This window comes from Capra hircus, chromosome 10 (genome assembly GCF_001704415.2).
Source record: "Capra hircus breed San Clemente chromosome 10, ASM170441v1, whole genome shotgun sequence".
In the NCBI taxonomy this organism is placed as follows: Eukaryota; Metazoa; Chordata; class Mammalia; order Artiodactyla; family Bovidae; genus Capra; species Capra hircus.
In genome coordinates this window covers 17,106,230-17,131,468 of record NC_030817.1, presented here as the reverse complement: position 1 = coordinate 17,131,468, position 25,239 = coordinate 17,106,230, and the positions used below count along the sequence as shown (strand labels likewise).

The 25,239-nt window shown below is 39.5% G+C and overlaps 1 protein-coding gene across 1 annotated transcript; it reads left to right on the top strand.

Moving 5' to 3' along the window:
- FCF1 (FCF1 rRNA-processing protein) lies at positions 11-10,163 on the top strand. The gene is made up of 8 exons (XM_005686084.3): positions 11-81; positions 966-1,033; positions 2,217-2,288; positions 2,849-2,997; positions 5,960-6,032; positions 7,688-7,775; positions 9,141-9,235; positions 9,958-10,163. Exons 1-8 carry the CDS (start codon positions 79-81, stop codon positions 10,004-10,006), a joined length of 597 nt encoding a protein of 198 aa, XP_005686141.1. The 5' UTR covers positions 11-78; the 3' UTR covers positions 10,007-10,163.

Here is a 25,239-nt window from a genome sequence, read left to right as displayed (position 1 = left end):
TGCCGGAAGTGGCGTACGGATGATGCAAACGAGCCGCGCCGCGGGAGATTCCGGAAGAAACAAGAGCGCGGCGTGAACATGGTGAGGCCCCGGGGAGTCCGAGAACGGGCATTGTCAGACCACGTCTGGGAGGAGATTGAGGGAGTGGCTTTTGGCCAAACTTCCACGAAAGTCTCCTTGCTTATTTTCATTCCGATCTCACCTTTTAAACTGCGGGAGTAGTGCTTCTATGTTTCAGCGAGTTGGGAGGATGGGTTGAGGCAGTTCAGTTCAGTCGCTCAGTCGTGTACGGCTCTGAGACCCCATGGACTGCAGCACGCCAGGCCTCCTTGTCCATCACCAGCTCCCAGAGTTCACTCAAACTCACGTCCATCGAGTCAGTGATACCATCCAACCATCTCATCCTCTATCGTCCCCTTCTCCTCCTGCCTTCAATCTTTCCCAGCATCAGGGTCTTTTCAAATGAGTCAGTTCTTCGCATCAGGTGGCCAAAGTATTGGAGTTTCAGCTTCGGCATCAGTCCTTCCAATGAATATTCAGGATTGATTTCCTTTAGGATGGACTGTTTGGGTCTCCTTGCAGTCCAAGGGACTCTCAAGAGTCTTCTCCAACACCACAGTTCAAAAGCATCAATTCTTCCGCGCTAGTCCAACTCTCACAGCCATACGTGACTACTGGAAAAACCATAGTTTTGACTAGAGGAACCTTTGTTGCCAAAGTAATGTTTCTGCTTTTTAATATGCTGTCTAGGTTGGTCATAACTTTTCTTCAAGGAGCAAGCATCTTTTAATTTCATGTTTGCAGTCACCATCTGCAGTGATTTTGGAGCCCAAGAAAATAAAGTCTGGCTGAGGCAGATAGGAGGAATTGGGTATTTGAGAGAAGAAGGGTGTGGACAAAAGTAAAGGAACTCAGGAATATGCGGTGTGTTTCCAACTCCTTTTAACTAAAATTTTTGTTTCAAGGGGAAGCAAAAGAAAACACGGAAGTATGCGACCATGAAGCGAATGCTTAGTCTCAGAGATCAGAGGCTGTGAGTGTCTAGAATCACCTGGCTTCCTAGACTGCCCAGAGCTATAGAAATCACGAGGGGATAAGTAGTAAAAGTTTCTGTTATTTTTGTTGTTCTGTTTACTTTTGGTGTTACTATGTCTTGGATTATTATAGGGTAATAAAGTACAACAATGGCTACGCTGCTGAGCAGGTACACTGATGAAATGGGTTGGGAATTCAGCATCTCATAAGTGTTCAGTTTGTATCACCGTTTCTATATACTGTATGTGCCATATCACTTTTAAGCCTCCTGACTGTTCTGTGAGGTAGGTAGAGTTTTCTTTAGGTTTTTGTCATTACACTGCTACATTCCCCAGGGGCGGGGGAAAGGTTTGTTATAATTTTTGAAAGATAGAGATTATCATTGTCTTGTGTACCAGCACCTGATAACTCAAGTATTTTTGAAAGAAACAATGGGAACACCTAGGCATCTCCATTTGATAAATCTTACAAGATTTATGACTGTGGAGGAAGAGAGTAGAATGATATTCCCTAGTATAAGGAGGAACTAAACAGCTTGTCAGCTTGGTTAAAAATGGATGGCATTATTAAATAAAGACTGGGCTTCATTGTGTTTAAGAGTCTCAGTACAAAGGAGTAGTCCTTAGAGCCTTCATTGTGGTTAAACTGTATTCTTGACTTTTAGTATGTATTTATTATGTAATTTTAAGGAAATTTGACCCACTAATAATATTTTGTTTCTAGTTAAGGTTAAATTCTGTATATATATTGTCACATTTTAGCCCTTTATAAGAGACATGTGGGAGAACCCTTTTCTTCCTGCTGTTGAAGCATCTGAGTCTTCAGAGGATAAATGTCAGCCTGTTTACCCACTGCTTGGAAATGGATTTTTATCCTTGATATGAGAGCTTCTGACAAGGAAAGAAATAATATAACCAACATTTACTTAACCACTAATAATTTATATGAATTATTAGCTAATGATTTTAAAATTTAATTAGGTTTTACTAATTAACTGTGTTAATTCCAAGCTACTTCCTACACAGTTATTTGTGCACAAGAAGCCTATGCTGATTTTAATATGGTGATCTCACAAAATAGGATTTCCTTTGTAGACAAAAAAGAAGAAACTTTTAATAATAATCACTGCTGTGGATTTTTTTCTCTCCTACATTGAATTTTCTTTCTTTTTTTTTTTCTAGTAAAGAAAAGGATAGATTAAAACCAAAAAAGAAAGAAAAGAAAGATCCTAGTGCACTCAAGGAAAGAGAAGTGTGAGTAATCAAAAATTTCAAGTTTTCCTTTAAAACTAGAAGTAAGATTCTAAACCTGTAGACCTCTGAGAAATTTAGGCATCCCCTGAACTGATTTGCTCAGTCATTTGTAAGTCTGGCACAGCTGTGCAAATGAAGTGATATTGATGAGCATAAACCAATTCTAACGGTTCAAAGGTTTTTGGACTTAATGGAGCAGTAAAAGTTTCCCTAAAATCCTGGTAATTAAATCTAATATCTTTTTTTTTTTTTTCTTTGCCAAGAAACTTTCAAAAGAAAGAGACAGCATATCACCAAAAAGTAGCAAGGGCATAGTTTGAGGATAAAGGTTATTCCTTTTAAGTAAGTACATTTAACTTTAGGAAACCTCATCACATTTTTCTTATTTTTCTCATTTTGCCCTAGATTGGTGATGGATATATCATCACAGGATTTACTTTCAATGAACGGGGGGGCGGGGGAAAGGAACAAACTATTCCAAGCAGAGACTTCTTTTTTGTTTGTTTATACCAGAATATCAGTGTAGACATTACTTCGTGTTTTTTTTCTTTTTCTTCCAGCCCCCAACACCCTTCCTGCTTATTTTTCCAATATAACACACAGCTGGGCCCACCTTACCACATCCTGGTTGATACCAACTTTATCAACTTTTCCATTAAGGCCAAACTGGACTTAGTACAGTCAATGATGGACTGTCTGTATGCCAAATGTGAGTATCAGACTTTTCCATTTCTCTGACATTTGTAAAGAATAATCATACTTACCCAAATACATTAAAAGAGGGAAATGGGGTTCTAGTTTACTAAATTGCTGGCCATTTAATTTGCTCACCATAGCGAGGACCCTTTTCAATGAATTGAAATATAATGCAAACTTGACTCAGAATAATTAAACTTTCACAATTGAGAAAACACTTAGTATGTTTTGACCATCGTTACAGACATCAACTTAGAAAATAGGTGGGGAATTTTCTGTTTTAGAATTTTGGATTTTAAAATTCTGGATAAATGAAAATTTATTTCATTTCTCACTATGTATATTATTTACATTAAGTAGGAAACATTCTCCTATCCACTTCAGTGTGGAAAAGCTAAATAGGACATTTTGCCATTTACAATCACAGAACTAGAAATGATTATGGTCAACTGTTCCTAAGTTTATTCAGTCTGGTGTTTATTTGTACCACAAAGGATCTGAGGTAGTTTATTTACACCTAGATATGTAGTTTACCATTAATAGATTTCCCTTGTGTATTTGGGTGTCTCCTCCTTCAAATGGTCTTCTTTTCCTATCATGAGGAGGAAAAAGATAGTTTAGGACAAGTACAGGGGAATAACTTCCTAATAGTGAGATCTGTTGTATTTTGTGGCGGGTTTATATTCACACATTTTCCAGTTAAAGGTACAAATGAAAGAAAGGTACAAAAAAACATCTAGTAAAGGTACAAATGAAAATTAAACTTACACTTTGCCATAAAGAATAAATTATTAGAATCAAAGGAAAAACTTCATACCTTCTTTAATATATACGAAAGATACTACATAGTGAACATTTACAGAGTGATAGTAATGTGAATGCTGTTTCTTGATTTATTAAAATTAGCAAGATGGGATAAGGGATGTGTGATGGGTAAGAGAGGTCAATTCTTTAAATGCCTAAAATTAATATAAAAATTAACTGCAGAAGTTTATTATATCAAGTTATGCATGTAACCACCAAGTGAGAAAAACAGCCAATGAAATTAAAATAGTCATCTCTAAGGATCAGAATCTGTTCAGTCACTCAGTCATGTCTGACTCTTTGCTACCCCACATACTGCCACACACCAGGCTTTCGTGTCCTTCACTATTTCCCAGAGTTTGCTCAAACTCATGTCCATTGAGTCAGTGATGCCATCCAACCATCTCATCCTCTATCTCCCCCTTCTCCTACCCTCAGCCTTTCCCATCAGGGTCTTTTCCAATCAGTTGGCGCTTCTACCATGTGACCAAAGTTTGGAGCTTCAGTTTCAGCATCAGTTCTTCCAATGATACTCAGGGTTGATTCCTTTAGGATTGACTGGTTTAATCTCCTTGCTGTCCAGACAACTCTCAAGAATCTTCTCTAGCACCACAATTTGAAAGCATCAATTCTTCAGTGCTCAGCCTTCTTTATAGTCCAACTCTCAGAATTGGTGGAGTGGGAAAAGATCAAGGGATCATTATTTTTTCATATAGGCCTTTTTGTATTTTTTTAAAGCTATGTACATGTAATACTTAAAAATTTCTTAAGTCTCTTGGGAATAATAAAGAGTAGTCTGAAGCTAGAGCACGACCATGCCTAAAAGTGGACTAGGGTGGCCTGTATGAGGGAAGAAACTACTTTTGGTGGACTTCTTTTATTCCCATGGTGTTTTATAGTTGTCTTAGCTGCTGCTCCAGGAATGCTGTGACCTATTTATGAACGAAACGGATGGAGGGTTTAAGCATGGCCCCTTGGAGTTGCATTGCTTCCCTGGTTCTCTAGCTCCACTATTATTATCTAAATGGTTCAGGGGTAGTCCATGGTGGTCTAGTGGTTAGGACTTGGCACTTTCACTGCCAAGGATGCAGATTCAATCCCTGGTTGAAGAACTAAAATCCTATAAGCCACGTGGCATGGCCAAAAAAGAGATGATTGTTTGGGATAGCATTGGCATTATAGTTAGGTCTTTCTCCAGTTGTGGATACCACAGAGTACAGCTATAGTGCATACAGCTAATTGCTCTCACAGTGCCTTTTCTGAAAGAAAAAACTTACTAAGGAAAATGCCACTTTTCTGTGTGACATGATATCTCAGAGCAAAGGCTCAAGAAACATTTGAGTGCATTACAAGTTCAGTTACCTAGGAGATTCCTTAACTGTTTTAAGCTCTGCTTATTTAATTTTTCTTTACTTGCCTTTATTCATGAAAGAAGGCCTTTATCTTCCTTTTGGCTTGGAGATACCCCTTTGACCTTTTCATAGCTCCTGGTCCCTTCCATTTCTGTTTGACACTCCAACAGAGGAGGATGGCTAGCTACCCATGGGCTTTCTTTTCTACTGAGAGTCCTTTTTGTAGTGATCTTCCTGAACCCATTTCCCTGCTCCAGATGCAAGCTCTTGCTTCACTGCTGCGCGGCCCTGAAATTGACCCTTTTAAGGGATGTATCCCATGATTATCTAATCCCATGATTATCTGCTCCTCCTATCTTCTTCCCTCCATTTTCCAACTGCTTTTTCTTCTGCGCATTGTATTTTAGTTTAAGATATCTTAACTTTGTTCTCAAGAGTGTTAGTGTACTTGTGAAAAAAAATTAATAATCTAGCATAAAGAAAATGAAAGTTCCCTGTTATGCCTTTCCTCAGAAAGGGGCAGTTTTAAAAAGTTATATACAGTTTCTAGGGGGTATTTTTGTTCATAGTAAATAAACCTCATTCTGTGAGGTTATTTTTGTTCATGAATAAGAATAGATCATGCATTATTTACTTTTTTATCTTCATGCTATTTAACAGCTTTAAGATTCAATCCACATACCATATAAGTCACTCATTTAAAGTATATAATTCAGGGAATTTCCTGGTGGTCCAGTGGTAAGACTCTCAACAGGATATAATTCAGAGAGTAAAATCGGTTCCTTCACAAGTTTGTTACTAATTTTATTTTCCTGGCAGGTATCCCTTGTATAACTGACTGTGTAATGGCTGAAATTGAGAAATTGGGGCAGAAGTATAGAGTGGCTTTAAGGTAGGACAGAGCTGATCTAGATTTGTTTTAGATTGGTGCACTGAAGATTATTTTGACCCTCCTTCTTCTGTTTGCTCTTCAAAGATTTCTTGTCTGGTTAGTTTAAATAAAAATCATACAAAATTAGTTAACTATTCATGACTTAGAAAGCAGACATTTGAAGGTTAGAGTTTTCCAGCTGAAGCTTTTTGAACTAAACTTCTTAGTCACACAGGTCTCCTGGGCCTCCTCGTATGTTCCTCTGGATTTTCACTTAGAAAGCGTCTTTCTATTAGTTTGTTATCTGGTTATCTTCTTCAGAATCTCACACTTAAACAGTCTTCAGTTTACTTACAAGAAGTTTTGAGTTTACTCTAGACAGTGCCTTTCAGTTTAGTGGTTCCCAAGGTGTGGCAACCCTCCTCCACCCCTGGAGTCCCAGAGACCTTTGCAGGGAGTTTGCAAAACTATTTTCTTAATAATACCAAGGTGTTGCCTTTGTCACTGTGCTGACATTTGCACTGAATGCAAAAAAATGGCATTACCTCCGTACAAATCAAGACATTGGGCCCAAATAATGCTAGTAGTTTTTCTCTTCACTGGCAGGTTTTTTTAAATACCACAGTCACTTGAGAATATCCTTAATAGAGCAGTACAATTCATTAACAGTGTTAAATCTCAGCCCTGGAATACACATCAGTGTTCCTTGTGGTGCAGTGAGAAGTACACACGAAGCATTTCTGCTGGTGGGTGCACCTTAACCTTTCTACAGCGCTCATTTCATAATACGTGTGAACCAAGTCACCGTGCTGTGGACCTTCAGCTCACACAGGGCTGAACGTCGCTTCCATCTCAGAAAAACTGGAAGGAGAAGGAAAACAGCAAAGGATGAACGTTGTCTCAAGGAGAAGCATTTGTGAGCTGAACGAGCTGCTTTTTCATGAAATACCATTTTCATGTGAAGAACAACTGACAGACACTGAGTTAGGGAAAATCATAAGCTAATCACATTCCCAATGCTAAGGACCCGTCTATTGAGACCAGTGAAAACATTGATGAATGTCGGTTTTTTTAATGTTATATACGTGTGTGTGTGTCTGTGTCTGCTTTGTTTATTGTGTCCTCCCACATTGGTACATACAGCTCTACCTTATTTTTCAAAATAGGCTAGAAGGACCAAAGTGTATTTAACTTTTACCTTGCTGATGGATATTCAGATTATCTCCAGTTTTCCACTATATAAACCGTTTTGTAGTGACCATCCTTGCACCTGTATTCTTGTGTATTTGTGTAAGACAACTTCCTAAAAGCAAAATGGTCAGGTTTAATTTGATGTAGTTTTGAATCCTGGCTTTTCCCAGCTGTGTAGCTTTGAACAAATTAGTCAAACTCTCTGAAGCTTCTACTTTATCTGTAAAACGGAAATAGAATAAGTCAGATTTCTGTAACAAGTACATGATGTAAGGCTTGGCAGCTCTCAGTCAGTAAGCTTTAATTCCCTTTTCTATAAATTGCCTTTCCAATTATTATAGAAAATAAGCTTCAAGGGGAGAACGGTGTCTTGAAATCTCCACATAGATCACATTACTCTTATTTCACTGATTGAAAGTTGTAAAGTTACTCAGTTGCTTGAATGCTTTTATTAATCCACTTTTATAATCCTATAATCCATATAGGATTGCCAAGGATCCAAGATTTGAACGATTACCGTGTACACACAAAGGAACCTATGCAGATGACTGCTTAGTACAAAGAGTAACTCAGGTATCATCCTTTTTTAATATTTACTCTGTTCTACTAAAACCAAGATAAGCTATTATTTCCTGAATGTTCATGTAAAGTATCTAGGAGTATAAATGATTAAAAAAAAATTATATAGAATCCCTTCATGGGAAGTATCAGTGTCCTCATTTACTTGAGAGAGTGGAATGGAAATGTATACTGTAACCATAATGGAAAGATCATGGGTTTGGGGAGGAGACGTGGTTTCAGATCTTGGCATCTGCATTTATTGGAGGTGTAATTTGGAGGATTTATTGATTCTTTATTCCACATATCTCCTCTATAATATGGTTTAAGCGGGTGAGTGCAGACATACTAATATATCAGGTTCTGTCTCCCTGTGAATCTAAAATAAGGTTGCAGGGACTTGCCTGATGGTCTAGTGGTTGACTGTGCGCTTCCAATGCAGGGGGCACAGGTTTGATCCCTGATGGAGGAATTAAGATCCCATATGCCACGCAGTGCGGCCAAAAAATAATCGAGTAAAGTTCCATTTACTCCCTATGTAGGAATTTTGTTACATCTGGGTCTCCCAGAGTGCTGTTTCACACATACCCTAGAATAAGTAGGTTTTTAATTCGTCTGTTCTTCCTTGTCAAACACTGCAAGAACTTCTGTTGCTGATTGACCTTAAAAAGCCTGTCTCTGCTGAAAAGAATCATCTCTATGTAGTGACCACACTGCCATCCCTTGAGCCGCTTCATCTCTTGGGTGGAGCCAGCATTTCCCTTAATTCCCCATAGCATGGCTGGCCCCAGCCTACAACTCTTTATAAAACTCAGCAAGAGATTTGGGTAGGATGGAAGTAAAGTGCCAGACGGGTTGCTAAATTTTAGTGCTTTCAGAGCTGTTTGAGTCCGCCTTGTCCTGGAGATCTTCCTGTTCTGGCTTCAGAACCCAGGAGATAGCCTACCTCCATGACAAGGAGGCCTCCAGAGTAGGACCAGCCCCGGAGATCCTTCTAAAGGCAAAAGCTGTGCCTTCGGATCTAAGGCTGTAACCCTGCCTTTGCATTGTCTTTCTGAGAGTGTTTTCTGAAAACTGAGGAATTGTCTGCCCTAGATAGGAAAATCCCTTCCACTTACGAGACAAAAAACAATTTGCAGCTTTTAACTAGTTTTTCTATCTTCTCCCCCTCAAGACTCTTAGAGCTACAATCAGCCCAAGCAACTTGTTATGTTTTATGTGATAAATATGAATTCCTTGATCTAGAAACTACTCACCAATTTGTTTTAGCCTTTCCTTTCCTGTTCACTGTAAAAATGAGTGATTCTTCAGACTAACCAGTGATTGTATCCAGTATCATTTAGTGAGCTCTGTAGGAACACCCAATCCTGTCTTTTCTAGCACAAGTGTTACATTGTGGCCACAGTTGACCGGGACCTTAAACGAAGAATCCGGAAGATCCCTGGAGTTCCCATCATGTACATTTCTAACCATAGGTGAGAAGTTTCTCTTAGAGAAGTCATTAACTGTATATAGTTGATGTCAAGATATAGAAGGATTTGGGGAAAAAAAATTGATGTATCAAATATTTACATAGTTCTATTTGAATAAATGAGACAAAGTGTTAATGATAAGAACACAGACAAAAGATAAAGCTAGGATTTAGGAATGAGGCATACATTCACATTGTTGCAGTAAGATCACTAGCAGGAATAGGGAAATGTGTGGCCTTAAATATTGATACAAAGCAGTAACTTATCTTCAGCTAGAAATACTTTTTTTTTTTTTTTTGAAAACCTAGTGCAGGTGATTAGCATCTTATTTGGGAAACTGAAAGTTTATTAAAGAAAAAAAGAAAACAAAAGCTGCTTTTTATCCTTCTTTGATATTCCTGTGTCAGTCCTCAGACTATTATTGGCCAACTTTTTATCCTGGGACAAATACAGCAAAATGGGAAGAATATAGGTGAGGGGCTTGGGCACACCTGGACTCCGTACCTGGCTCTCCAACTTGTTAACTTTCTCATTTTGAAGAATAAAGATAATATAGTCAGCATTTTGCTGTAAATCATTCATTATGATAGGCCTTTAAAATGTTCCCACTGACAAAAAGGATTCACAGCAGGACGTGAGAGTGATATAATCAGTAAAGGATGGGCTTTTACGGTGAGTTCTGGACACAGGTTTCTAACCAGTGTTAATTTTTTTGTCCTGATCAGGTACAACATTGAGCGGATGCCAGATGATTACGGAGCCCCTCGGTTCTAATGAGAAGAGAAAATTTCTCCACCTTCCTTTGACCCGTTTTCTCTTTTGCAAGTTCATTAAACATGCTATAGTGTGAATTACTATTGCACTCACTCACTTGCTCTATAATGAGCTGAGTATAGTTAAATATATTCACTTTTCAATGTTGTTTTTAAAATTATATTTTGTGTCATTTTAAAATTTGCTGCACCTTTTTATAAATCAGAAAATTGCTCACATGATATGATGGTCATATGATATTGATTTACTCAAATATTTATTAAGGTTATGCTAGGCATTTAATAACAAGTGGTCGTATCCTCAAGATAGTCATATTATGGTAAAAGAAAGACATGTAGATGAAAAAATACAGTAAAATAGTGATGCTAGGATAAAAGTATGAGGGAGTAGACAAACAGGTAGAAAGAATGACTTCTTTCTCCTTGGTTGGGATAGGGAGAGAAGGGGGACTGAAGGCAGTTATGTTTGAGTTAATCTTGAAAGAGAGCTAGAACACAGAGGGGAGGAGTGTGTCGTCACATCTGAGACTCCAGAGGTAGGAGGTGGGAGGGAGGGGGCTCTATATGACAAGCTGAAGGGTTTGGACTTAATCCTGAGGTCAACAGGGAGTCATTAAATTTTTAATTAGGATGGATAACATGATCAGATTAGATGTTTTACATGATCACAAGACAGTATAAGAATGAACAAATAGATCATTGAAACAGACTAGAAAGTCCATAAATAGACCTGTGTATTTATGGTAATTTAGTATGTTATAAAGCTGGTATTAAAATTTTTTTAAATCTATGGGAAAAGGAAATTGCATTAGAAGGCCAAATATTGTGGGATTTTCCCACTAGGGTTAGGATCCTGATTTCAGCAGTTAATATCTGTATGAATTGGGCAAATTACATAAGCATTTGATGCTTTCCTTGCTTCCCTTTAAAATGTTTTATTTAGCGACTTGTCAGTCCAGTAGCTAAGACATTGCACTCTCACTGCAGGGGGCCTGGGTTCAATCCCTGGTTGAGGAACTAAGATCTTGTATGCCAGAGATAGCCAAAAAATAGAAAAAAAATTTAAATGTTTTATTTAATCCTCAAAACAACCCCAATAAGATAGTATTGAACAGTACCTGATAGAAGTGGTATTCAGTAAATGATAGTGATGGTTGTATTATAATAACAAGTTGACTATCCACTTGAAAAAAGGTTTATATTTCTGCCTCTTATCCTTCATGAGATCCTCATAGCCTTCGAGTGGATCAAAGTCTAAATATTTTTTAAGCCATGGAAGTATTCAACTCAGTTCACTCAGTCTTGTCCGACTCTGCAACCCCATGGACTGCAGTACTCCAGGCTTCCCTGTCCATCACCGACTCCCAGAGCTTGCTCAGACTCATGTCTGTCAAGTCGATGATACCATCCAACATGGAAGTATTAGGAGAAGAAAAAGGAAGATGTATATAAGCTCTGAGTAGACTTCTTAAAGAGGGCTTCCTGGTGGCACTAGTGATAAAGAACTCGCCTGCCAATGCAGGAGACATAAGAGACGCAGGTTCAATCCCTGGATTCGGAAGATCCCCTGGAGGAGAGCATGGCAGTCCATTCCAGTATTCTTGCCTGGAGAATCCTATGGACAGAAGAGCTTGACAGGCTACAGTCCATGGGGTTGCAGAGTCGGACATGACTGTTTGAAGTCGTGTCACTGAAGTGACTTAGCAGCAAAATTCTTGAAGAAGATGAAGAATGTAAAAGCCATAAAAGAAAAATAAGTGTGGACGCATTAAAATTAGGTTTGTCTGCAAAAGAACTTCCCCCAAAATTAAGACAAATGACTGACAAAATTTTCCAATGTACATGATAAGCGTGTAAGGACATGGGTAGTCCTGTAGTGCTGACAAGAAGGCAAATAAGTAAAACCATTTTGGACAGCAGTTAGGATCCTTTGGGCTTCCCTGATAGTTCAGTTGGTAAAGAATCCACCTGTAATGCAGGAGACCCTGGTTCAATTCCTGAATCGGGAAGATTCCCTGGAGAAGGGATAGGCTGCCCACTCCAGTGTTCTTGGGCTTCCCTTGTGGCTCAGCTGGTGAAGAATCCACCTGCAATGTGGGAGACCTGGATTCGATCCCTGAGTTGGGAAGATCCCCTGGAGAAGGGAAAGGCTACCCACTCCAGTATTCTGGCCTAGAGAATTGTATGGACTGTATAGTCCATGGGGTCGCAAAGAGTTGGACATCACAGAGTGACTTTCACTTCACTAGGATCCATTAAAATAAAAATTACAGATGTCCTGTGAGCCTAATTCTATCTTTTAGTTTATAGGTATCATATAGGTGATTTCCTTTAAAATAGATCATCAGTATGAGATGAATGCGTGATAAATGTATAAATTTCACATGTGTACAAGGAAGTGTATAGAAAGAGGTTTGCTGTACCACTATAACAGAAAAATTGAAAAGAATGTAAATATCCATCTAAAAGTTTTAACTATGTTACATCTGTACCATGGAATGTCATAAGCACTCAAAAACAACGAGATAGATTTAAAAGTAAGACAAAGGACTTGAATAGACAGTTCTCTGGAGAAGACATACAGATGGCCGAAAAGCACATGAAAAGATGTTCAATATCCCTAATCGTTAGGGAATTGCAAATCAAAATCACAGTAAGTTACCACCTCGTACCTATTAGGATGGCTGCGGTGAAAAATAACTAAATAACAAGTATTGACAAGGATATGGAGAAACTGGAACTATTGTGTACTGTTGATGGAAATGTAAAACGGTACAGTTGCTATGAAAAATAGTACAGTTCCTTTAAAAATTTTATATAGAACTACCATATAATCCAGCAATTCCACTTTGTGTTATATATACAAAAAAAATTGAAAGCAGGATCTGAAAGAGATATTTGTATACCCACGTTCATTAGCATCACTATTCACAGTAGTCAAGAGGACAAAGCAATGCCAGCATCCTCAACAAATGAATGAATAACCAAAATGTGGTATATACACCCAATGGAAAGTATGCAGCTTTAAAAAGGAAGGAAATTCTGGCACTTCCCTAGTGGTCCCCTACATCTTGCAATGTAGGGGATAAAGGTTTCATCCCTGGTCAGGGCACTAAAATCCCATGTGCCACAACTAACATTCGACTCAGCCAAAATAAATAGATGGGAAAAAAAGAATACACCACTGGAGATCTGTATATTTCACTATATGTAAGTTTTAAAAGGAAAAGAAATGGAGAATCAGAGAAGAAGAAATAACGGTAAATAGAAAACAAAAGTAAGTTGGTAGGAAGAAATCCAAACAGTACCCATGGTGAATGTGACTAAAGTTCCCTTATTAAAGACAAATACTCAGATTGGATGTTTTTAAAATCTTGTGGCTATATGGTATTTACAAGATGTGCCTAAATCAGAATGACACAAAATTGTTGGAAATAATTAGAAAATACACTTTGCACACAACCCAATAACTTCATTCCTGGGACTAAATGGACCTTTGTTGGCAGAGTGACATCTTTGCTTTTTAACACACCGTCTAGGTTTGTCAAAATTCTCCAAGCTAGGCTTCAGCAATACGTGAACCATGAACTTCCAGATGTTCAAGCTGGTTTTAGAAAAGGCAGAGGAACCAGAGATCAAATTGCCAACATCCGCTGGATCATCGAAAAAGCAAGAGAGTTTCAGAAAAACATCTGTTTCTGCTTTATTAACTATGCCAAAGCCTTTGTGTGGATCAAAATAAATTGTGGAAAATTCTGAAAGAGATGGGAATACTAGACCACCTGACCTGCCTCTTGAGAAACATATATGCAGGTCAGAAAGCAACAGTTAGAACTGGACATGGAACAACAGACTGGTTCCAAATGAGTACGTCAAGGCTGTATATTGTCACCCTGCTTATTTAACTTCTATGTAGAGTACATCATGAGAAACGTTGGGCTGGAAGAAGCACAAGCTGGAATAAAAAATACCAGGAGAAATATCAATAACCTCAGATATGCAGATGACACCACCGTTAGGGCAGAAAGTGAAGAGGAACTAAAAAGCCTCTTGATGAAAGTGAAAGAGGAGAGTGAAAAAGTTGGCTTAAAGCTCAACATTCAGAAAACAAAGATCATGGCATCTGGTCCCATCACTTCATGGCAAATAGATGGGGAAACATTGGAAACAGTGTCAGACTTTATTTTGGGGGGCTCCAAAATCACTGCAGATGGTGATTGCACCCATGAAATTAAAAGACACTTACTCCTTGGAAGGAAAGTTATGACCAACCTAGATAGCATGTCCAAAAGCAGAGACATTACTCTGCCGACTAAGGTCCGTCTAGTCAAGGCTATGGCTTCTCCAGTAGTCATGTATGGATGTGAGAGTTGGACTATAAAGAAAGCTGAGCACTGAAGAATTGATGCTGTTGAACTGTGGTGTTGGAGAAGACTCTTGAGAGTCCCTTGGACTGCATGGAGATCCAACCAGTCCATTCTAAAGGAGATCAGTCCTGGGTGTTCTTTGGAAGGACTGATGTTGAAGCTGAAACTCCAGTGCTTTGGCCACCTTATGCGAAGAGTTGACTCATTGGAAAAGACTCTGATGCTTGGAGGGATTGGGGGCAGAAGGAGAAGGGGATGACAGAGGATGAGATGGCTGGATGGCATCACTGACTCGATGGATGTGAGTTTGAGTAAACTCTGGGAGTTGGTGATGGACAGGAGGCGTGGCGTGCTGTGATTCATGGGGTCGCAAAGAGTCGGACACGACTGAGCGACTGAACTGAACTGAACTGAGGTTTGTCATAGCTTTCCTTCCAAGGAGCAAGTGTCCTTTAATTTCATGGCTACAGTCACCGTCAGCAGGAATTGTACTTGTAAATTACAAATTGTATTTGTAAATTACACCTCAGTAAATTAAAAGATGGGAAAAGTTATGCAAAAACAATATGCTGCTTAAATATACAATATGGAAAATAATAAGGTTTTCTTTGTAGCCTAATGTGGTCAATTTCATGAAAATTCCATGTACACCTGAAAATGAGATGTATTCTGTATTACCTGGTATTATCAGGGTAAAAAGGTTTGATATTTACCCATAAGATCAACCTGACTGTTTTCATCTTCTGTATCTTTATATTTGTTTTTAACTCTTTGACCTGTCTCACACTGAGATAAGTTTTCTAATATTAACATATTTTGTCTATTTCTCCTTGCTTCTTAGAGTTTCCACTTGTTGGAAATTGCTACTGTGTTGTTTTGTGCTTGTATCCTCATTAATAATATACTTTTTTTGTGAATTGTAGCATTTAGCATTATAGTGTAACCTTTTAGTTTCATTTAATGCTTTTTAGCCAGAATTCTATTCTTTCTAATATTAATAAGAACAGGATTTTTGCTTTCTTTTTCTTTTTTGTAATGCATTTGCCTTATATACTTTAAATTTTTATATTTTATTGTTTTAAAACTTTTTATTTTATATGCCTTATGTACTTTTGCCTGTCTTTCTATGTTTAGCTTTTCCAAAAAAGCTAAAGGTGCCCTTGCATGGTTCATCTTGTAGTCAGAACTGCTAGAGACTAAATGGCAACCCACTCCAGTGTTCTTGCCTGGAGAATCCCAGGAACGGGGGAGCCTGGTGGGCTGCTGTCCCTGGGGTTGCATAGAGTTGGACAACGACTGAAGCAACTTAGCAGCAGTCACTTCTGTGTGTTTTGTTTGGTTTCCTTTTCTGAATAGGAGTGTTCACTGTGGTTGTCCTGTTAGTATTTCACCAACTGTGTATTTGGTATATGTGCTCAGTCACTCAGTCATATTCAACTCTTTGCGACCCCATGGACTATAACCTGCCAGGCTCCTCTGTCCATGGGGATTCTCTAGGCAAGAATACTGGAGTGGGTTGCCATGCTCTCCTCCAGGGGAACTTCCCAATCTTGGGATTGAACCCAGGTCTCCCGCATTGCAGGTGGATTCTTTATCACCTGAGCCGTCGGGGAAGCCCATATTTGGTGTATGGAGGCAGATAATTTGCCTTCTGGCTACAGAAATCTCTTGATCAAAACAAGCCACAGCTCCCAATTCTGTTACTACTACATGCACTCCTTGCTGTAGAGACTACTGTGCCACACGCACTTCGATACCCTGGGCTTTGAACATGATGTTGTGATTGGACAAGACTGTGAGAGTGTCTGTGTTGGGGAGGGGGTTGTATGGTGTATACCTGACTTGTGGAAGAGAAAGTGAGATCAACATTTGGTAACTAGAAGGGCAGAGTGTAGCGGCTGTTCGTGCTGTTCACCAAATATTTCTGGCTTTCTGCTATTTATGAACCCAGGGTAGGAAGGCTTTTCTCCACCACCTTTGAAGTGAAGTGTGGCAAAGTGAGTGAAGATGACATGTGTCATTTAGGTAGAAGTTTTAAAAGTCATTATGTGGGGCTTCCCCAGTGGCTCAGTGCTGGAGAATCCACCCTGCCAGCGCCGGAGACACAGGAAGATCCCACATGCCTCACAGCAACTAAGCCCCTGCACCACAGCTATTGAACCTGTGCTCTAGAGCCCAGGAACCACAACTACTGAGCCCTCGAGCCACAGCTACTAAAGCCCACACACCCTAGAGCCCAAGCTCAGTAACAAGAGAAGCCACCACAATGAGAAGCCCACAGGCAACTAGAGAGAAGACCCCTCTTGCTGCAAAGAGAGGAGAGCCTGCACAGCAACAGAAACCCAGTAGAGTAAAAACATAAACTATTGAAGCCTCACGTGTGATCAGAGGCTCATACTAGAAAATAACAGTTTTTTTTAAAAGATCACTGTGTGTTGAGCTGTGCTCCCTTTGGCCTGCCTTGACAGTCACAAAAACATAGAGATGCAACCTTGCTTTGCCTGAGTCCCACAGAACATCTCAACCAAATGATGGGAACACTAGGGTAAATGATAAACATTTGTTCTTTTAGCCACTGAGATTTGGGTTGGTTTTTTGTTTGTTTGTTTTTTACTCCAGCATAACTTAGCCCACACTAACTGATAAAGCACATGTTGAAAAGTCTGGGTTAGAACAGTTGGAAAAGAAAAAGAAATAAAAGGCATTCAAATTGGAAAAGAAGAAGTAAAATTATCTCACTTTACATGATATGATCTTATTGGTAGAAAACCCTAAGGAAACCATTTGTGAAATGTGTTAACAACTAATTAATGATTTCAGCAAAATTTCAGGATACAAAATCAACATGGAAAAATGAGTTGCATTTCAGTACACTAACAAAGACCAATCCAAAAAAAAAAAGAAGAAAAGAATCAAAGAAAGAATGAAACTAAGGAAACAATCCAATTTGCTATAGCATCAAAAAGGATAAAAACCTAGGAGTAAACCTAACTAAAGAGGTGAAAGGCTTGCACACTGAGAATTACAAAATATTGCTAAAAGAAATCAGAGAAGATACAAAGGAATGGGAAGACTCAATAGCAATAAAATGTCCATACCACCCAGAGCAATTCAATGCAATCTTAAAAAAATCCCAATGACATTTGTTGGCAGAAACAGAAAGGAAAAAAATGCTAAAACTGATACAGAATCTCAAGGGATACCAAACCGCCAAAACAATCTTGGAAATGGAGAACAAACTTGGAGACCTCAGGCTTACTGATTTCAAAACATACTACAAAGCCAAGAAGTAATCAAGACAGTGTTGTACCGACATAAAGACAGATATATAGACCAATGGAGCAATAAAGAGCCCAGAAATAAATCCACACACATGCAGCCATCCCTCCGTATTAGCAGGGGATTAGTTCCAGGACCCTTCAGATGCCAAAATCTGTGGATGCTCAAGTCCCTTATATAAACGGGTGATCTGTGTATAACCTATGCACATCCTCCTGTATACTTCAAATCATCTCTAGATTACTTATAATACCTAATGCAGCGTAAGTGCTATGTAAATAGTTGTCAGTTCAGTTCAGTCACTCAGTCATGTCTGACTCTTTGTGACTCCATGGACTGCAGCACACGAGGCTTCTCTGTCCATCACAGTTGTCAGTGCTTGGAAAACTCAAATTTCACTTTTTGAAATTTTCTGGAACTTTTTTCTCCCAAATATTTTTATCCCCAATTGGTTGAATCTATAGGTAGAATACCTTCAGATGTGGAGGGCTGACCATATTGCCAGGTGATTCTCTACAAGGGTACCAAGACCACACACGGGAAGAGGACAGTCTCTTCAACAGATTCAAAAAACTGAATAACCACATGGAAAAGAATGAAGTTAGGCTCTTACCTTATGCTCGACACAAAAATTAACTCAAAGTGGATTAAAGATCTACACTATAAAACTAGAAGAAGACATAGGGAGAAAACTTCAAAAAATGGGATTTAACAATGATTTATTGGATGTGACGCCAAAAGCGTAAACAGCAAAAGCAAAACTAGACAAATGGGGCTACACCAAACTTAAAAAAGTTTTTGTGTATCGAAACGATGAAGAGAATGAAAAGCAATCTATGGAAATGGAGAAAATATGTGGAAATCATATATCTGGTTAGGGATTAATATCCAGAATTTATAAGGAACTTTCATTGCTCAACAACAATAACCAACCTGATTTTTAAAATGGATGAAAGATTTGAACAGACAATTCTCTGAAGATACACAAATAGCCAACAAGCACATGAAAAGGATGCTTGATGTCATTAATCATGAGAGAAATGCAAATCAAAACCACAATGAGGTATTATACATCCCATTAGGATAGTCACTGTCAAAAGAACAGAAAATGAACAAACGGTGAGGATATGGCCAACATCTTATTAACTGGAACACTCTGCACTAGAAATGTAAAATGGTACAGCTGCTATGGGAAATAGTAGTTTTTCCCAAAAAGCTAAATTACAGAATTACCGTATGATTTGGCAATCTTACTTCTGTGTGTGTGTGATAGAATTCAAAGCAGAATCCCAGAGAGATATGTGCACACCTGTGTTCACTACAGCATTACTCACAATAACCAAGAAGTGGAAGCAACTGAAATAGCCACTTAAAAATTATAAAGATGGCAAATGTAATGTGATACACCTTTTACTACAATAAAAAAAAAAAAACCCACCTCATCACAAGATCAAAGCAATGCTCAGTGAGAAATGAAAGTTTAAGGATCAAATGAAGTCACATGCCCATTAAGAATTGTTTCTTTGTTTGCTACGGTCCTGTGGGACTCATGGACACAAGCTCTGCTGGCTTTCAGAGCTAGGTGTTTTAGGGACCCATCCCAGGGGATTGCTTAAAAGTTGGGGTACTAGATGTGGGTCCAAACCCTTCACTCATCAGGCAGAAGCTGGCAGTTGGGGGCTCCCTCCCAATTGTATGGCACTGGGCTGAGAGAGATTTATGGTGAGAGTGCATCCCAGCCTTTCCTACTCATTTTGAGGTATTATGTACTTAGTGTGCAGAAGTCACTGGGCTAGTTTCTGGATTTTTCTCAGAGGGAATTGCTCTGTGTGTGGTTGTACATTCTGTGTGTCCAAGGGAGGAAGGAAGTTCAGGAGCCTTCTGTCACTCTCTTTGTCCCTCTTCATAATAAGGACATTTTTTAATTATAGAAAAATGCAAGGAAATACTCAAAAATTAATGGGGACTTGCCAAAAGAAACAGGAACCAGCTTGAAAAGGCTGATGTTGGCCAAATTCAAGACAATTTAAGGATCAAAATTAATAATGATAGTAGTGGATTATCATGACTATTTTTAATTTTATTGATATATATTTGATGTATAACATTGTATAAGTGTAAGGGGTATGATACATTGATTTTTTAATAAGGAATCCACGTGTCCATAAGACATTAGAATAAATAAAGAAAATGGAAGAGATAGAGGAGTTTTTTTGTATAGGAATTTTACAACTAATAAATGTAGAAGGGATGATAGAAATATAAAATCATTTATAATCACCACTGTTATAACTGATTCAGGCAAGAATCATCAGTGGATGCCAGGACCACTGATGAAAAACTGTAGGGAACAAGGTATTTTCAGATCTTCAAAGTATTACCCCATAAGATTATTATAGGTAACAATAGAGAAATTTGACAAACACTTCTTTACCCAAATGATCAAACTTGATATCATTACTGATGGGACAAATTGACATAATGTACATCATGATGTGAGGTACAAAAGGATACATTAATTATGTGTATTTCCACACCCAAAGTTAAAAAAAAAAAAAAGGAAATCTAACTGTGAGGAAACTGTGAAAGCCAAAATTGAGGTACATTCTGCCAAACAGTTGGCTTGGAGTCTTAGAAAATGTCAGTGTCGTGAAAGAAAAAAAAGGGCTAGAGAACTGTTTTATATTAAAGGGACTAAGTAGGCATGAAAACTAAATGCAGTGTGTGATCCTTGATTATACTCTGAATTTAATAAGAAGAAATTGTAAAGGATATTATTGGGACAATTAAGGAAATTTAAATAATGGGCTGATTGTTAGATAACATAATTGTATTTATGTTAAATTTATTTAGCATGAACATTATATTGGGGCTTCCCAGGTGGCACTAGTGGTAAAGAACCCACCTGCCAGTGCAGGAGATACAAGAGATGTGGGTTTGATCCCTGGGTCAGGAAGATACCCTAGAGAAGGGAATGGTAACCCTCTCCAGTATTCTTGGCTGTAGAATTTCGTGAGTGCTTAGTCACTAAGTCGTGACTCTTTGCAACCCCATGAACTGTAGCCCACCAAGCTCCTCTGTCCAGGGAATTCTCCAGGCAAGAATACTGGAGTGGGTAGCCTATCCCTTCTCCATGTGATCTTCCCAATCCAAGGATCGAACACACGTCCCTGCATTGAAGGTGGATTCTTTCCTGTCTGAGCCACCAGGGAAGCCCTGTGGTAATTGCACGTAAGGAGAATAGCCTCCTTCCTAGGAAATACTCTGAACGTTTAGCTGTGAAGTGTCACAATATCTTCAAGTAACTGTTTAATGATTTGGGGAAAAGCAGATAGATAGATAAAAGAGGGAGAGAGAGACAGAATGCAGTGAAACATCAACAAATGTTATGCCTAGATGAAGGCTATAGGGTGCTTTTTTTTTTTTTTTTTTTTTTTGGCTGTACCTCGCAGCTTGCAGGCTCTTAGTTCCCTGGCCATGGATCGAACTTGTGACCTTGCAGTGGAAGTGTGGAGTCCTAACCACTGGATCACCAGAGAGTTACTGTATTTACTTATTCTGACAACTTTTCCACAGGGTTGGCATTTTTGAAAATAAAAAATTTGGTGAAAAAAGTAAGTGAAAAATATAGTAGAGAGAAAAAGATAATTGACAAAGTAGGGTCAAGAGATGGGATCTAGAGCATGAAGGCCAGGACTAACTTGGGACAGAAGAGCCACTCTGAAACTGGAGGCTAGGAGGCAGGAAAAATTAGTGTGTGTGAGAAGAAGTAGGAGTTTGTGCCTACTGATCTCAACTTCCTCCACTTTGTGATGTTGAAAACATCACATGTGGATCATGCTGATCTCAACTCTGTGATGTTGAAAACAAGGCCACTTATTGAGGGACAAAGCTTGGGGTAGTGGTGAAGGATTGAAATAGCCATGCGGTGAATGAGAGATGCCAATGACATAAATGGCAAAGTAATGTTGAATACCCAGGCAGAACTGCAGAACCTGAATTAGTAGTGGCGCCAACTGTGTGTTATGTAGTTTCCACAGATGTATTTAACAAAATCCTTCTGGATGGGTGGAATGAACTACGCTAGAGAGTTTACAGGGCAAGCATGACAGTAGAAAAAAGAGTTGAGGAAGCATGCAAGAGAGGTTGAATAGGTATAACACAGGTTCCAGAACTGACAGGGGGCTTCCCTGGGGGCTGTGGTAAAGTCTGCCTGCCAGTGAGGGAGACACGGGTCTGGTCAGGGAGGACCCCACATGCGGCTAAGCATCTAAGTCAGCACCCACAACTGTTGAGCCTGTGCCCTACAGCCCAGGAGTCACAGCTACTGCGCCCACATGCTGCAGCTACTGAAGCCTACGCCTCCTAGAGCCTGTGCTTGGAAACAGGAGAAGCCACTGCAATGAGAGGCCTGAGCATCAGCACCGGAGAAGCAGCCCTCGCTCACTGCAGCTAGGGAAGGCCCGTGCACAGCTGCGAAGACCCAGCACAGGCAAAGCTAAATACATTAAAATAAATAAATAAACAAAAAAGAATTAACAGGAAAGTGAAACTGTGAGAAGAATGTTGATTGGGAAAAGGGGAATCAGCCAAGGGACAGGAGGCTCAAGACGGTTGGTGTACAGATACATTAAAAATTAGGAAGTGAGAGGGCTACATAAATAAAAGATTGAGATAGGTCATTGGAATATAGGATAGTAGAAGTGGAACTATTCCAGCAAAGATAAGGACTAATTCTGTATTATGGGTACCAATTGTGATAAAGATTTTGAGACTGACATGGTAAAAGAACTTTGAGCCTAAATTGTTCAGTGGGTCATCCATCTGTGTATTGAACAGAAAGCTAGCATGAATAGTACACCTACAGAGCAATCACCTTCAGTATTAATTGCCAAATTGGTACTTCATGATGCTGGAACTCTACACCAAGGTCACACAATAAAAATCTCTGGAACAGACCAAGCCCCATAGCAACTATTGCCATGATCCTTTGGATCTAAACCAGCCCATTTCCTGATCCCATACTGTGTAAAATACCCACCCTATTATCCACCTTATAGCATCCTAACTAATCACCTAATGCCACCATTCCAGTAAGAATTTTCTCTGTCTTGAGGCTATAAAACTTGGCTGCTAGCTTGCAAGAGGGTTTGGCTCTCCCACTCTAATAAACTTTATTCTCCTCTCACTCTGTCTGGTGTCTGGAAATTCTCTTCCAACCCACACATGGACCACGACAATACTTATCAAACTCAACTACTATTAATTTAGTAGAGGGTAGGGCATCTTACCCACAAACATCTAACATAGAGATTGGCAGGCAGTTCATGAGACAGTGTCTGTTAAGAAACAGACACTGTCTTTGGGGAACTTTGATCTCAAGACATGGAGAGTTGAACAGCTATGGCAAGATTAGAAATCGTACATAAACACAAGCAGGGATACACTTGCCACAAGAGGAGCAAGATGGCAAAGTCCTGGGATAAGAAGTGATCAAGAACTTACTAATGCTGAGGGAGTGACACTAGGTCTAAGTATCTCTTCTGGATTATGACCTTAAAAGGCAAGCTCCTTAAAAGGTATGCATCCCTAACCCATTCTACCTCCCCAGGGACTGGAGGCAGATTTGCAGAGCAGCCACTTTGAACCCAGAGATGGACACTTTATGCTGACGATGACAACTATGGACTGCTTACCTCTGAACTGTTCTATGAGTGAAAATGAACTTTGGTTTAACCTACGGTACTTCAGTTTCTCATTGCTACAGGAGTTTAGACTACTTCTTAATTAATATATTGATATTATACATATTTAAAAATCATTCCTGGTTTACCCTTGCTCAGAAAGCTTGAGTTTCTTCTCTCTGAAGATCTTTTTGGTGGTGTTCTTTTTGCATTTGATTGATAATGCTAATATCCTTTTTTTGCCTGGACTTTGAGTCCATTTGCCTGAAAATGGAGGCCCTTACCCCAGGGGAGTGGGTATTTCTTGCTTTTGTTTGCTCATATCCACTCCTCCTGACTGTACCTAGACTTTTTTTCTTGGGGTGTTAACACTTTCCCAAATTGCGTGCAGTTGTATTGATTTATAACAGAATGACCAATTTTTTCACCATAGAAGCCAAAGAGAGAACCGGAGGCTCCTTCTTCCAGATCCTTCCTTTCACCACCCCATAGATCTGAGAAGGCATTGAGTAGCTGAAGGGGGGAAAAAAAGAGCTTAACCTTGTTTTGTACAGTATCCAGCGCTTTAATAGTTGGATAGCTCCTGGCCTGGCTTTTTGCTCCTAGGCCTAGTTGTAATGGCCATCTTGTCTATTCTGTGCCTTCTACAATATCTTTCCAAACACATTTCTTTTAAAGTTTTAGCTGCTGTTACGGACAACATCCAAAGAACTGTAACAGATACAGGTTACAGGCTCTCCTAAACTGTGCAGATCTATTGGAAATGGAGGGCTGACCACATGCAATAGAGACTATTTATGAACACTTATGGGGCTTGCCAGGTGGCACTAGTGGTAAAGAACCTGCCTGTCAAGGTAGGAGACATAAGAGACAGGGGTTCGATCCCTGGGTTGGGAAGATCCCCTGGAGGAGGGCCTGGCAGTCCACTCCAGTATTCTTGCCTGGAGAATCCCACGGACAGAGGACCCTGGCAGGAGAGTCAGACATGACTGAAGCACACACACATGAACACCTATGGGGTTTTTTTTAGAATAAAGTGAAAGCGTAACATCAGGGTTATAAGAAGGGAAAGAAGTACTCAAATTGGCAAGGTTATGTATGACCAGGTTAACCTGAGTATACACACTATCCTTCCCAAATCTTAAGGGTGCATAGATCCAATGGCAGATAATTTGCCTTTAGATCCTGTTGTTTAGAATGGTACAAACTGCAAGGAGGGTAGCAGGGATTTCTATTCCACAAAATAAGATGCAAGTCACTAGCCAATCAGAATACAGCTGCAAACCACTAACCAATCGAATGTTATCTCCTCATCCCAGCCCTCACCCAAGACTCCCTAGTAACAGCAAGAATGAAACATATAAGGAGAGAAGTGCAGCTGGATTATAAACCTAATCCAGAGAAGACTCATGTGTTGATTTTGACAGCCTTGGCAATTAACAGCTGACTTCCTCTAGAGTTTCCCACACAGAACCTTCCATGTGATTTGTGCTTTAATTCATCCCTTACTTCATTTTGAATAAGATTATGTTTTTATGGTTCTTTTCAGTTCAGCTCAATTGCTCAGTCACGTCCGACTCTTTGTGACCCCATGAACCACTGCACACCAGAACTCCCTGTCCACCACCAACTCCCGGAGTCTACCCAAACCCATGTCCATTGAGTCGGTGATGCCATTCAACCATCTCATCCTCTGTCGTCCCCTTCTCCTCCTGCCCTCAATCTTTCCCAGCATCAGGGTCTTTTTAAATGAGTCAGCTCTTCGCATCAGGTGGCCAAAGTATTGGAGTTTCAGCTTCAACATCAGTCCTTCCAAAGAACACCCAGGACTGATCTCCTTTAGGATGGACTGGTTGGATCTCCTTGTAGCCCAAGGGACTCTCAAGAGTCTTCTCCAACACCAC